General features: G+C 35.5%; 2 protein-coding genes across 2 annotated transcripts in view; one reads left to right on the forward strand and one right to left on the reverse strand.

The window, feature by feature from the left end:
- LOC107730094 (glutamine-dependent NAD(+) synthetase-like) overlaps positions 1-11,226 on the reverse strand; it is a 14,133-nt gene extending 2,907 nt beyond the window's left edge. Inside the window, exons 1-20 of the mRNA XM_016540830.1 lie at positions 11,065-11,226; positions 10,882-10,942; positions 10,545-10,661; positions 10,399-10,452; positions 10,171-10,260; positions 10,013-10,064; positions 8,845-8,933; positions 8,506-8,623; positions 8,075-8,206; positions 7,897-7,968; positions 7,701-7,825; positions 6,482-6,530; positions 6,176-6,278; positions 5,524-5,692; positions 4,520-4,655; positions 2,948-3,054; positions 2,728-2,859; positions 2,037-2,106; positions 1,478-1,606; positions 102-278 (exon numbers count right to left, since the gene is read on the reverse strand). Coding sequence (XP_016396316.1) covers positions 102-278; positions 1,478-1,606; positions 2,037-2,106; positions 2,728-2,859; positions 2,948-3,054; positions 4,520-4,655; positions 5,524-5,692; positions 6,176-6,278; positions 6,482-6,530; positions 7,701-7,825; positions 7,897-7,968; positions 8,075-8,206; positions 8,506-8,623; positions 8,845-8,933; positions 10,013-10,064; positions 10,171-10,260; positions 10,399-10,452; positions 10,545-10,661; positions 10,882-10,942; positions 11,065-11,149 — 2,067 coding nt within the window. The 5' untranslated portion in view covers positions 11,150-11,226. The remainder of the gene's footprint in view (positions 1-101; positions 279-1,477; positions 1,607-2,036; positions 2,107-2,727; positions 2,860-2,947; positions 3,055-4,519; positions 4,656-5,523; positions 5,693-6,175; positions 6,279-6,481; positions 6,531-7,700; positions 7,826-7,896; positions 7,969-8,074; positions 8,207-8,505; positions 8,624-8,844; positions 8,934-10,012; positions 10,065-10,170; positions 10,261-10,398; positions 10,453-10,544; positions 10,662-10,881; positions 10,943-11,064) is intronic.
- A 2,225-nt stretch (positions 11,227-13,451) lies between these two features.
- The window catches only part of LOC107730061 (7-dehydrocholesterol reductase-like), a 3,512-nt gene continuing 3,371 nt past the window's right edge, over positions 13,452-13,592 (forward strand). Inside the window, exon 1 of the mRNA XM_016540793.1 lies at positions 13,452-13,527. Within this exon, the coding sequence (XP_016396279.1) occupies positions 13,452-13,527 (76 nt within the window). The remainder of the gene's footprint in view (positions 13,528-13,592) is intronic.

Raw genomic sequence — 13,592 nt, forward strand, 5'->3', positions numbered from 1 at the left:
TATATACATATATATATATATTTATATTTGTGTAAAGTTTCAATATTAAAGCTTGTATTATACATCCCAGTGAAATCACATAGTTCTGTAGAACTGCTGACCTCATTGTCGATGCAGCGGAATTGCCAGGCCCACTGTGTGTTGTAAAGGAAAGGACGGAGGTCAAAGCGGTTGTCATCAGGACTGTAGTTTTCAGCATGATAAGAGGGTGTTACTGTTGTCATCTTATGTCTGTTGATTGAGTACATCCTAAAGAAATGTTTCACTTTAGTAGCCACCTGCAAAACCCCAAAAAATGGCATTTGCACAAAGCATGGGACAAAGTTACCCTACTGGTCATAAAATAATGGTGGTCAAATATTAGTATTTACTGCTTTTAAAAGTATCAGGCAATATGAGTACTGTAAAGTTTAGGGCACGTTTGACCTGTGAGGGAGAGAAGGTCTCTTTCCATGAGTGAATGAGCTTGCAAAACATGCTGTATGGGCCACACTTGGAGATCTTCCTGAGTCTGCCAATCACAGATAGCTCTGAGTAGGTCATTCCCATGTCAGCCTGTGGGAGGGGGGCACAGAGACACGTAATTCAATGTAAAAAAAGACACGAATTCAAGTTGTAGATTGAAATATCAGTAATGTATGCAGTGCTTTTGGATTATGTTTTCCCATGACATGCTAGATTTTAATGTTTAATGACAACAAGAATTGCTTGTGATAATTCTGCTTTGTGTTTTGAATAGCAGTAATCACATTAGTGCGAAGAAAATATTTTCATGAGAACATTGGCTTAGCAAAATACATAGCCTACACTGCAGGAGTCATATGGCTGTCAAACGGTACATTTTCCAGTTTAAATATATTTCAGACAGTACTGTACAACTATTGGCACACAGTTGCGCATCCTGTCTCAATCACAATGACTTGTAAATGCAGTAGTATTCAAGACCTCATTTTTATCACTGAATGAGGTTGGCTGTTATGTTTACCTCATCAGTCTGGACGACCTTGCCATCAGTCAGTGGCTCAAGCTCTGCAGTAGGTGGAGCATCCAAAATGCTGTACAGAAGATGGGTACCAAATCAGTATATTAGAATGATTTCTGAAGGATCATGTGACACTGAAGACTGGAGTAATGGCTACTGAAAAATCAGTGTTGCCATCACAGGAATAAATAACATGTTAAAATGTATTCAAATAAATGCAAGATTAATCTTTAATGAGCCGAAAAGAACGCATGTCACACCTCTGTTCATCAATTTGCACTGGCTACCAGTAGCTGCTCGCATTAAATTCAAGGCATTAATGTTTGCCTACAAAACCACCACTGGCTCTGCACCCATTTACCCCAAAAAATGGCATTTGCACAAAGCATGGCATTGCTCTACTGGTCATAAAGTAACAGTGGTCAAATATTAGTATTTACTGCTTTTAAAAGTATCAGGCAATATGAGTACTGTAAAGTTTAGGGCACGTTTGACCTGTGAGGGAGAGAAGGTCTCTTTCCATGAGTGAATGAGCTTGCAAAACATGCTGTATGGGCCACACTTGGAGATCTTCCTGAGTCTGCCAATCACAGATAGCTCTGAGTAGGTCATTCCCATGTCAGCCTGTGGGAGGGGGGCACAGAGACACGTAATTCAATGTAAAAAAAGACACAAATTCAAGTTGTAGATTGAAATATCAGTAATGTATGCAGTGCTTTTGGATTATGTTTTCCCATGACATGCTAGATTTTAATGTTTAATGACAACAAGAATTGCTTGTGATAATTCTGCTTTGTGTTTTGAATAGCAGTAATCACATTAGTGCGAAGAAAATATTTTCATGAGAACATTGGCTTAGCAAAATACATAGCCTACACTGCAGGAGTCATATGGCTGTCAAACGGTACATTTTCCAGTTTAAATATATTTCAGACAGTACTGTACAACTATTGGCACACAGTTGCGCATCCTGTCTCAATCACAATAACTTGTAAATGCAGTAGTATTCAAGACCTCATTTTTATCACTGAATGAGGTTGGCTGTTATGTTTACCTCATCAGTCTGGACGACCTTGCCATCAGTCAGTGGCTCAAGCTCTGCAGTAGGTGGAGCATCCAAAATGCTGTACAGAAGATGGGTACCAAATCAGTATATTAGAATGATTTCTGAAGGATCATGTGACACTGAAGACTGGAGTAATGGCTACTGAAAAATCAGTGTTGCCATCACAGGAATAAATAACATGTTAAAATGTATTCAAATAAATGCAAGATTAATCTTTAATGAGCCGAAAAGAACGCATGTCACACCTCTGTTCATCAATTTGCACTGGCTACCAGTAGCTGCTCGCATTAAATTCAAGGCATTAATGTTTGCCTACAAAACCACCACTGGCTCTGCACGTTTTTACTTGTTTTGTTCTGTTTTTACTGCATGGTTAAATAAATAAATGCAGCCTTGCTAAGCATTAGAGACTTCGAAAACTTTATTTACTTTTTTTTTTTTTGTAATTATGTTCAAATGTTTTTTAGACTGGCCATGTATTTCAGTTCAAAAAGCATTTTCTCCTATTAATTTTTCTATGAGTGGTCTGTCTCCCCCTAAACTGTCCATCTTTTAAATTTCACTCAATGTGAAAGTTTTTTTTGTTTTTTTTCAATTATGTTGGCTAAAACAATCAAGATTATGTAACTACACCAGTGATTTGATCAGCAAATGTGCGACAAAAGGAAGGATTACACACCTTATGAGGGCAGTGAGCTGGAAGCTTTTAACACAGTACTGCAAAAAGCACTTCAGGTCCATCTTACTAACACCTCCAATGGGATTGATATCAGCACTGGAGCAGTCATACTTTGTGAAGTATCCAGTCAAGCTGCAAAGACAAATGATACTTTCTTTTAAGCAACCTTCATTACTATTGACAGTTGGATACTAAAAGAAAGAACAGCATAAAGACACACCTCTCATCCACGTTTGCTGAACCAAGAACTAAGAGACCACCAGGTTTTCCCTGAGCCCACAGACACAGCTGGGCAAAGAGGTAAGCCAAAATCATCCTGATACGAGCCTGTATTGGAGTAAACATACACACACATGCATCATGCATTTACATCAGACTTGCGGATTCAAAAGTATCTCATTTGTTAACATTAGTTAATGCATTAAATGAACTAGCAATAAATATACTGTATTTTACAGTACCTTTATTAATGTTATTCAATAAAAATGTTTATGTTCATATTAGTTCACAGTGCATTAACTAATTTTAGTTAATTGTTATTCATGTTAACTAATGTAGTTACTGAATGTTAACAATTTAAAACCTGTGTTAGCACATATTCTACAGTATAGGTCCGCAAAAAATGTTGTGAAAAAAAAAAAGATGATAATTATTTAAACAAATTTTAAAGTCTTGTCAAAAATAACACGTTAAGATATTAAATGTTTAATGCGACAATTTTTAATACATTTATAAAATGTGATATTATTACCATTTCATTTTGCTTTATAAAGACTAGTTGAAAATCACGAGACTAATCATGATTATTTGATTCTTTTGATGGGCCTAGTTTTTGACAAAATAAAATAAAATAAAAATATGCACATATAATTTGAGGATACATTTTTTTTTATTTGCCCCTATTTTCTGCTCACCACTGTCTTAGTGCACTGATGCTGTTAAGGAACAATTACAGTATTTGTTGTGAAAAGCACTATTCAAATAAATTTGAATTGAACTGAAAATGTTTCCCCACATATTTAGAATTGCTTATACTGGTTTATACTTTTTCTAGGCTACTGATATGACTAGGGTCTCCATCTTGTGTGAGTTTACATTATCATAGCAGTCAAACTGCTATTTACTTCTTTGCAAACTTTTAAGTGGTTACATTACTTTTAAGAGCACATTATACCACTTTCAAAGCTGTGACATCATGTACAGTATATCTAATTGTCTTAGATAGGTTCTAATCAAGCATTACTTTGCCAATCTAAAGCGCAAGCTATTTCCCGGAAAGAGTTGCATAATGTTACTATGTTAGTTATGTTTAAAAAAAATAGGGATGTAACAGAAGGTAGAACCCAAACTCAGCTAATTTGCAGGTCGTTTGACGCTTGGGGTGACTAACTGCAATATTTTTCTGTGAAAATCGTGGTGGTTGTGTTACAGTGCAAGCAAATCGCATATTAAAAAAGTCAGCAAATTAGCATCACTTCGACAGAAACTGCTTAGTCAAGCCCCGCGCTTTTGTGATGTCATGAATCATATAAGAGCCATATAAAACAAATGATCAACATCTAAGTCATATCAAAATGGCATGTAACAATCTTAGTATTGCACATTCATGGAATGTTATTGAGTAATGCAGCTTTCCAAATTATTAGTATTTCTGAGACTCTCACGGTGGTCAACCAAAGTATTTTTGCTGAAAAACGTAACTATGTATTCTTTGCAGAAAAATACGCTACAAGTCACTAATAAAAATTCATACATTTATTCATAGCATCAGTGTCTATGATGGGTGCAGTACCTGGACGTTCTGCAGTGCCAGGTTCTCTCTGACACTTCCTCCATTAGCACGGAACTGAGGCCACTTCCCTGTGACCATAGAGAAAATTCCCAGCATGCCTTTTACTGCCATGTCAATATTGATATTTAGGTGATTGCTGAGCGGAGAACAGATAAAGATCTTGATTTAAAATGTTAGTTTTTTTATATAAATATATTACTTTTTATAATAATAAAATAAGACAGTAATACTGTGAAATATTATTACAATTAATTTATAATTGGAATAATTATATTATTATTATTATTATTATTAATGTGTTGGCAAAACTGAATTTTCAGCAGCCATTACTCCAGTCTTCAGAGTCACATGCTCATTCAGAAATCATTCTAATATGCCGATTTGGTGCTCAATTATCAATTATTGGAGCTCAATTATTAATAATGGTTCTTATTATAATCGATGTTGTATACAGTTGTTGCTGCTGAATATTTTTATGGAACCGTTGATAAATCTTTTACAGGATTCTTTGATGAACAGTTCAAAACAACAACATTTATTTGAAATAGAAATCTTTTGTAATATTACAAACGTCTTTAATGTCACGTTTAATGCATCCTTGCTGAATAGAAGTATTAATTTCATTTTTTAATCCAAATTTTTTGAATGGCAGTATATAACAGTTTCCACAATATTATTAAGCAGCAAAACTGTTTTCAGCACTAATAAATAAGAAGAAACGTGTCTTGAGCACCAAATCAGAATTATTTCTGAAGGAACATGTGACACTGAAGACTAGAGTAATGATGCTGAAAATTCAGTTTTGCCATCACAGAAATAAATTACATTTTAAAAATATATTATAATAAAAAACAGCTCTTTTGAACTGCAATAATATTTCACAATATTACTCTTTTTACTGTAATTTCCATCAAATAAATACAGACTTGGTGAGCACTAGTGACTTAAAAAAAATTAAACAAATCTTAATTGACTTTTGACTAGATACCATGTCATCCACTGACCTGCCGATCTGTGCAGCAAGATCTTTAGCTCTGTTGCGGGTGTCCTCAGATGAGTTTTCACTAGCCATGTAGCATGTGGTAAAGAGGTGTCCACACAGCTCACGCGGGTCCTCAGGCCTGTAGGACGAATTGTTGACAACCCGCTGCACATCCTCCAGCACCTGAGAATCTGAGAAGAATGGGAAACATGTTTAGAGGATAAGTTTTCAATTAGCTGGTTCTTATGTTCTGAAGAGCTGGTGTGTGTGTGTGTGTGTGTGTGTGTGTGTGTACCTGGTATTTATCACGTTATGGGGACCAAATGTCCCCACAAGGATAGTAATACTAGTAAATTTTGACCTTGTGGGGACATTTTTGAGGTCCCCATGAGGAAACAAGATTATAAATCATACAGAATGAGTTTTTTTGAGAAAGTAAAAATGCACAAAGTTTCCTGTAAGGGCTAGGTTTAGGGGTAGGGTTGGTGTAGGACAATAGCACATACAGTTTGTACAGTATAAAAAAACCATTACGCCTATGGAATGTCCCCATAAAACATGGAAACACAAAATGTGTGTGTGAGTGTGTGTGTGTGTGTGTGTGTGAGTGAGTGCGTGAGTGAGTGAGTGAGTGAGTGAGTGTGCGTGTGTGTGTGTGTGTGTTTTGGACTTACTGCCATCTTTGACAGCTTGGCAGATTTGCACACACATGGAGTACACAATGCAGGCAGTGGATGAACTATCCACACCACCACTAAGGGGAAGAAGGAAGCCAGCCTGAAAACAACAAAACACACAAATCTCATAGCTAAAGATGTCCTATATCTTCACATTCATGACCATAAGCATAAACATGCAAATAAAAATATTAGCTAAGAAGACTGGTAAGAAAACAAGCACCAAGTTTTATTAAATTGCATAAATTCAGCACAATATAAACACTGATATTTACATGCAAAATAGAATAAAAAAAAACACACCTGTCCACTCCTCCTTAAGTAGTCCCATAACCAACAGGCAGGACCAAGACTGAAAGAACACCCAAAATAAGCATGTAGTAATTGACTTGATAAATGCTGCACCAATAAAATATAATTTATAATAACAAAAGGTACATTTGCATACTGGTTTACTGTATACAGTTGTAAAGATTATTATGTGGGTATTACGCTTTTTCTTTCTCACAGTTTCTCCTCCTCACGTCTGAATCTTTATTTGCAAACAGAGATGATACAGCCACGAAAAAATTCGTGTCACAAGGTACTTCTAAACCTCTAAAGTAACAAAAATAGTCTCACTGGACCAGAACACTAATTTGGCATGTTGCAGGAAAATTGAAATCACTTGGTTTTTATAACTGGCTGCTCTTAATAAAAGTCATAATTGGGTTTATGGGATGGATGTTTACACAAATGGGCGTTTGAGGGTGCATTACTGTACAGCTCCACTAGAAAGCAGCAAAACATGTCGGTTGCTGCAATATGAAAATAAAGAGTTATCCACAAGTGAAAATGCTTCTACTTTGTGTTGTTATTTTTTAATTTAAAAACTGATTTTCAGTGTGGTCTTCGTCATTTGTACCCCAATATGTGTGTACATTTACTAAAGTTTTTAAATGAAAGTAAAATTTATGAAAATTTTACTCACCCTCGGGGCATTAAAGATGAGCTTGATTCTTCATCTGAACAGATTTGGAGAAATTTAGCATTACATCATGATCCTCTGCAGTGAATGGGTGCCGTCAGAATGAGAGTCCAAACTGCTTTTTTTAATTGGAACAGACTTATTTAATTGGAGGAAGTGTTATCATGAAATCAGTTTAAAGTTAAAATGGTTGAAAGTTAAAATGCCTTAATGGTGGATTTGTTTCTTACAAACATGCAGCTTTTTACTTCACAAGATATTAACTGATGGACTGGAGTGGTGTGGATTACTTGTGCATTATTGTGATGTTTTTATCAGCTGTTTGGACTCTCATTCTGACGGCACCCATTCACTGCAGAGGATCCATTGCTGAGCAAGTGATGTAATGCTAAATTTCTCCAAATCTGTTCTAATGAAGAAACAAACTCATCTACATCTTGGATGTCCTGAGGGAGAGTAACTTGTCAGCAAATTTGTATTTTTGGGTGAACTATGCCTTTAAATGTATACATCTAGGTTATGTGTAGGTGAAATTTTTTTCCCCATTAAGGTTACCTGATCTCTTCTTCTGGCGTGTGGAAAATCCACTCAACAGGCTGGTGCGTGGGCAGACACCTGTCATCACAGTCAGACAGAGAGAAGTCCGTTTTGATCCTCTGATAAGGTTTGTGCTCATATTCCTGTGCAGTAAGAAACATATTTAAAGCATGTTTTGTCACTTTAAACTCTGGTGTCTTTTAATGTTGCTCACCATGTGTGGGTGACACCTCTCTCCTCGATAGCTGCGAACATCTTCCAGATCAAGAGTGGCTGTGACAACCTCCTGCAAGTCAGAAGAAATCTGGTTGATCAAACTGAAATATTCAGCATGTTAATCACAGTCACTGGGGTGAGTTTCATTATTCAAATAAGTGTGAACTGACACATACTACATCCTCAAGTGAGAACTGCGTTCCTCTGGCAACAATATCTCCATTGATGGCAATCATAGCACACCCGTCGTAGTACAGACGGTCTCCATCACAGCCCTTCTGATTGGCAAATAGATAGATCCCTCCACTCTGAAACAAACATATTCTAAATATAAGGCTCATTGTCAACACTATCTTTACAAAGGCCACTTATAATTGGATTCATTAATATGTACTGTAAAATGTTTGGAATAATTAAGATTTTGAAAGAAGTTGTTGAAAGATGTTTTTGAAAAAGTATCTTATTCTCACCAAGGCTGTAGCCTATTTATTTGATCATAAATACAGTGCTAACAGTGATATTGTTAAATGTTATAACAATTTAAAATAACGGTTTTCTATTTTAACATGATTTAAGTCATTCAGAAATATTAATATAATCTATTTACCTTAGTGGTGGCAGATTTGACCAAGTTCACCCTGTGGTCAGCCTTACGTAGCTCATGGTAACTTGCAGAGGAATTGGTAAAGATCTCAATACCATCTAAACCCATGTCAACATGTGGACTAAAGAGAGAAGTAAAAGTTAGTTACATTTTTCAAAGAAAAGCAATTATGGAACTGCATTCATGTTTTATTTCACCAGATTATAGCATAACATAAATGTCTAAATGTTCTCTGCAGGAGATTAGGAAAGGATTAAAGGAACAGCCTAGTAAGAATATGTTAAAAAACAATAATTTGACATTCATACAGTATTGATGAGATTATTGTTTGCAGAGCATTACCTCCTGGGGTTCCACAGCTCAGCACAAATCTCACTCCCTATGCAGGTGTCCTTGGTGGACAGCACCCCATCTCCAAACGGCACTGTGGTCTATCAATGAGGACAGCTGAGCTTATTATTTATGCCAAATAATGTGTCGTTGCAAATATACATATATACACTGAACAAAATTATAAACGCAACACTTTTGTTTTTGCCCCCATTTTTCATGAGCTGAACTCAAAGATCTAAGACTTTTTCTATGTACACAAAAGGCCTATTTCTCTCAAATATTGTTCACAAATCTGTCTAAATCTGTGTTAGTGAGCACTTCTCCTTTGCCAAGATAATCCATCCACCTCACAGGTGAGGCATATCAAGATGCTGATTAGACAACATGATTATTGCACAGGTGTGCCTTAGACTGGCCACAATAAAACGACGCCATACACGCTGTCTGCCATCTGCCCTGTACAGTGAAAACAGGGATTCATCCGTGAAGAGAACACCTCTCCAAAGTGCCAGAATTCTTTGGTTATGCAAACCGATTGTTGCAGCAGCTGTCCGGGTGGCTGGTCTCAGACGATCTTGGAGGTGAAGATGCTGGATGTGCAGGTCCTGGGCTGGTGTGGTTACACGTGGTCTGCGGTTGTGAGGCCGGTTGGATGTAATGCCAAATTCTCTGAAACGCCTTTGGAGACGGCTTATGGTAAAGAAATGAGCATTCAATTATAATTAAGAGTATAATTATTTTTGGTACTTAATTATTAATAATAGTTCTTATTATTATTAATGATGAAAACAGTTTTTGCTGCTACATATTTCTGGATTCTTTCTCTGTCAGGATTCTTTCATGAACAGATATTCAAAAGAAATAGAACACTTTTCTAACATTATAAATGGCTTTACTTTGACTTTTGATCAATTTAATGCATCCTTTCTGAATAGAAGTATTCATTTATTTAATTCCTTTTTTTTTTTTTATCTTACTTATACCAAACTTTTGAATGGCTGTATATCACGGTTTCCACAAAAATATATATATATTTTTTTTGTGAAAAAGTTTTTTGAGCTGGTTTCATGAGCACCAAATCAGCAAATAATAATAATAAGAAGAACCATTATTAATAATTACATACCACTAATAATTGAGCTTTATAATTCAATAATACAAGATAATATTATTTTACCTGCCCTGTCAGATCTTGTATCATTCTGGGTAAAAAGTACTCCTCAACATATCTGCAACGCAATTTATTTCATATGTGATCTATCATTTATCACTGACTATTAAAGACTTTGCTAGGCAAATGACCCCAATATTTAACCAATACATCATGGAATATACCTGGGTCGACTCCAAGGTGAAAACCATCTAAATTCCCTGTTGTTGCCATAATTAGCCAAGAGCATTTTAGGACGAATTAACAGTATCTTTCTGTCAAATATAAAAATAGACATATTATTAGATATATTATAAGATATGATTATACATATTTTTTGCATTATTGTAATTATCTGATTATTAAGCAGTAATGCAAATGCTTTATAATGCTGTACTATAGTAATATCTTACTTGTTCAAGAAAATGACTCTGCAGTTGTATCGAACATTGTGATGCATAACAGGCCTGTGGACAGAGCAGATGAAAGTGAAGTTAAATGCATTAGAAACCATATACTTTTTTTTCTATTTCCTAATGTTTTAAACAATATCACCTACATTCCCACATCACAGGTGATGTCTTGGGTCAAAGGAGATTCCAAGAGCGACTTCAGAACCTGGAAACAATGGAGCAGGATGTCTGACTCGTAGAAATGGTCTGCACAGCCGTACCCACTGATGTATATGAACGATTTGTGAAGGACCACAAAATACAGTATCATCAGTTTTCAACATTTTTACAACAATTTTAGTAACTAACTCGTATGTGTGTGTGTATATATATATATATATATATATATATATACATACATACACTGCGTGTCTGCATGTATTCTCAATTGTACAAATGCATCTCATATTCGTTAAATATCTAGTCTGTGAGTGACAATATTACCAGATTTCTAGCTCTGGTCCCAGTCTGTACTTGGCTCCTCTCTGTTTGGCAATCTCAATGCCTGTTTTGGAGAATAAAGTAGAACTAAAATAATACGAGGTCACTTTAAGATCATAAGACCTTTAGTAATGTTAGTTACTGCTACTACTGGTTACAAATTGCAGGTGAAGAATCAGAACTTACTTTTAAGTATTCTTGTCAAGTTGCCTTCAAAATCCAGTGCCCACTGATTCAAGGAGCAAGTCGCCAATGTAACCTTGCGACCCATTTTGCACAGCTACAAATGATTTAAAATGTATCAAAACAACTCTGCACCTGACAGTAGTCGTGCAACTGTAAGTTACTCAAAACTTTTATTTACTGCAGTTCCGTTTCCGGTCTGTGCAATTCTGCACTTCAAAGTAAAAGTGGAAAACTATTTAAAACTCCGAATATACTGTAGTTGAAACATATTTGCATTAAACTAATAGCAAAGACAGTACAAATATTGAGGTTAAACATTCTGTGACAAACAACATGCAATCTCTTCTATCCAGACCCATAATTAAACTAAACTACCAACGCCATCCAATAGTTTTTCAACGTATTTAAATTTTTAAATAATCCGTCTGTAAGAATAAACACACAAGGAGTCAAACTGTTTTTTTTCAATACTAAAATAAATTTAAATTTAATAATACGTTTCTTTATAAGATGCTATTTCTTTTATGTTTTTGATGGCAATTGTACACTGATTATTAGCTTTTAATAATAAGTGAGATGTTTTATCTACAAATTTGCCAGTGGACTAAGTAAAGGTTTTACGTGTGTTTATGAAAAGGTTGATATTTTCCTTCCAATGGACCCTTTTCACATCGTAAATCCTCTAAAGTTTTTCATATTTGTATTTTTTAAAAAATTTATGTACATTTATAACACTATTCTTTGTATTATATCACCTTTGCATCAAATTACAAAAAAAAAAACAGTTAATGCTAATGCGAGGGTGTTTCTAATGCAGCGTCTATGGGAGGGACGGTAAATTTGACATCGTTCTCTCTTCCGACAGCCGTTATCAGTCTCTCTCATTTTTTTCCTTTTATTGAAATTCATGAAAACACTACCATGGAGTTTTTCTTTTGCTATTTGAGCAAATGGGATTGCAAAAAATATATTTGTGGTACTCTCCCATTCACTGCTATTCAAGTTAACCCAACTATGACGACTTCCGCTGCTGAAAAACCCGGAAATGTGAAAAAGGTCCATTAATTATTTTATAAATTCGTGTTCTATACTGGCGAATTGCAATTTATCATGCATTTTTCATTTCTAATGCTCCAATGTAAATGCGTAAATGTGGTGCAGATGGACGCTCTTGACAGCAGGATCCATGGACTGAGCTCATCAGGCGCTCATGGCTTCAGGTCTCGGTTGACCAATCACTGACACGAGTATGTATTTCATCTGTCTCTGATTGGATGTACGACGCTTGTGGGTGGAGTTAGAACTCGGCCAGAGACTCCCCTTTGCTCGTTACATCACTGTGATCATCTGGGCAGCGTGAAGTGGCGCAGCATCAGCCCCTATAACTGTAAGCGTTTTGTGATATTTCACTTTTTAAACAGTTGTTTTTATGCAGTACCTTTTGCCACTTATTATAATGTTACATTTATTTTAAGTCAATATTTGCAGCATTATGCATTGCATGTACAGCTTATTAAAATCTATGCGTTTATTGTGCAGCACTTCCCTTTCTAATCCAACTACAAGATGCAACTTTATCAACAGAATAGAATGATGATTTGACGTGTGGTATGACTGCATTGTAAACTATACACATGTTTTCTCGAGCGCTGTATGTACACACACCTTTTCAAAAGACGTTTTAGTGTCTGCATCCTGCTTAATGATCGTATTGGATTGGGGTAATTACAACTGTCACACTGGAGAATGGCATTGATATGACTATAATCTTACAGTCCAGAAAGTATGTTACGACTGGAGTCATATTTCGCTTTAAACTGGTTTATGTCGCATTAAGCTCAACGAGCACATTTACTTTGGCAGAACAGAAGAATGACGCACAGGTGTCACGTACACCTGACGTTAAATCAGCGTGACACATGATTGGGTGTTTTTGGCCACTTTTTTCAAATAACGTATTGTGTTTATTAATAATTATGATGATACATATCTCATAGATATCTATGGCACAACTAACTAGCATTTAATGTATCCTAAATACACTCAAATCATATTTTTGTTTGATTTGATAAAATTACAGCTTGATTGTAAATGAAGTACAATAAGAATATTTACCTTGGTGCCTTCTGTTTCATCCCAAACATGATCTTTAGTGATAATGTTGTCTTCTTGGTAAACAAGGACACTTTAAAAAAATATATATATATTAGGGCAATTTTTCTTAGTTGTAGTGGAAATGATGCCGTAACTAAAATTGATTTTGTTTAGATTATCATAGTTTTCAGCATGTTTAGTATTGTCCAATGCACCTTATTATTGATGCTCTTATACTGTATGCTCTTTTTGTTGCATGAATTATTATGCTATTGCATATTTTAAACCATATAATGCTGAGTAGAACATTTCTCTTGGTGTTATTCATATGTGTGGGAGGAGTGCAGGAGGGTGCCCGAACACCAGCAGGTAAAAAAAAGACATTATTCATTTGCCATAAGGATATAACAAAGTTGTAAAAAAATAAATAAATA

This window comes from Sinocyclocheilus rhinocerous, unplaced genomic scaffold (genome assembly GCF_001515625.1).
Source record: "Sinocyclocheilus rhinocerous isolate Xijiao unplaced genomic scaffold, SAMN03320098_v1.1 scaffold878, whole genome shotgun sequence".
Lineage (NCBI taxonomy): Eukaryota > Metazoa > Chordata > Actinopteri > Cypriniformes > Cyprinidae > Sinocyclocheilus > Sinocyclocheilus rhinocerous.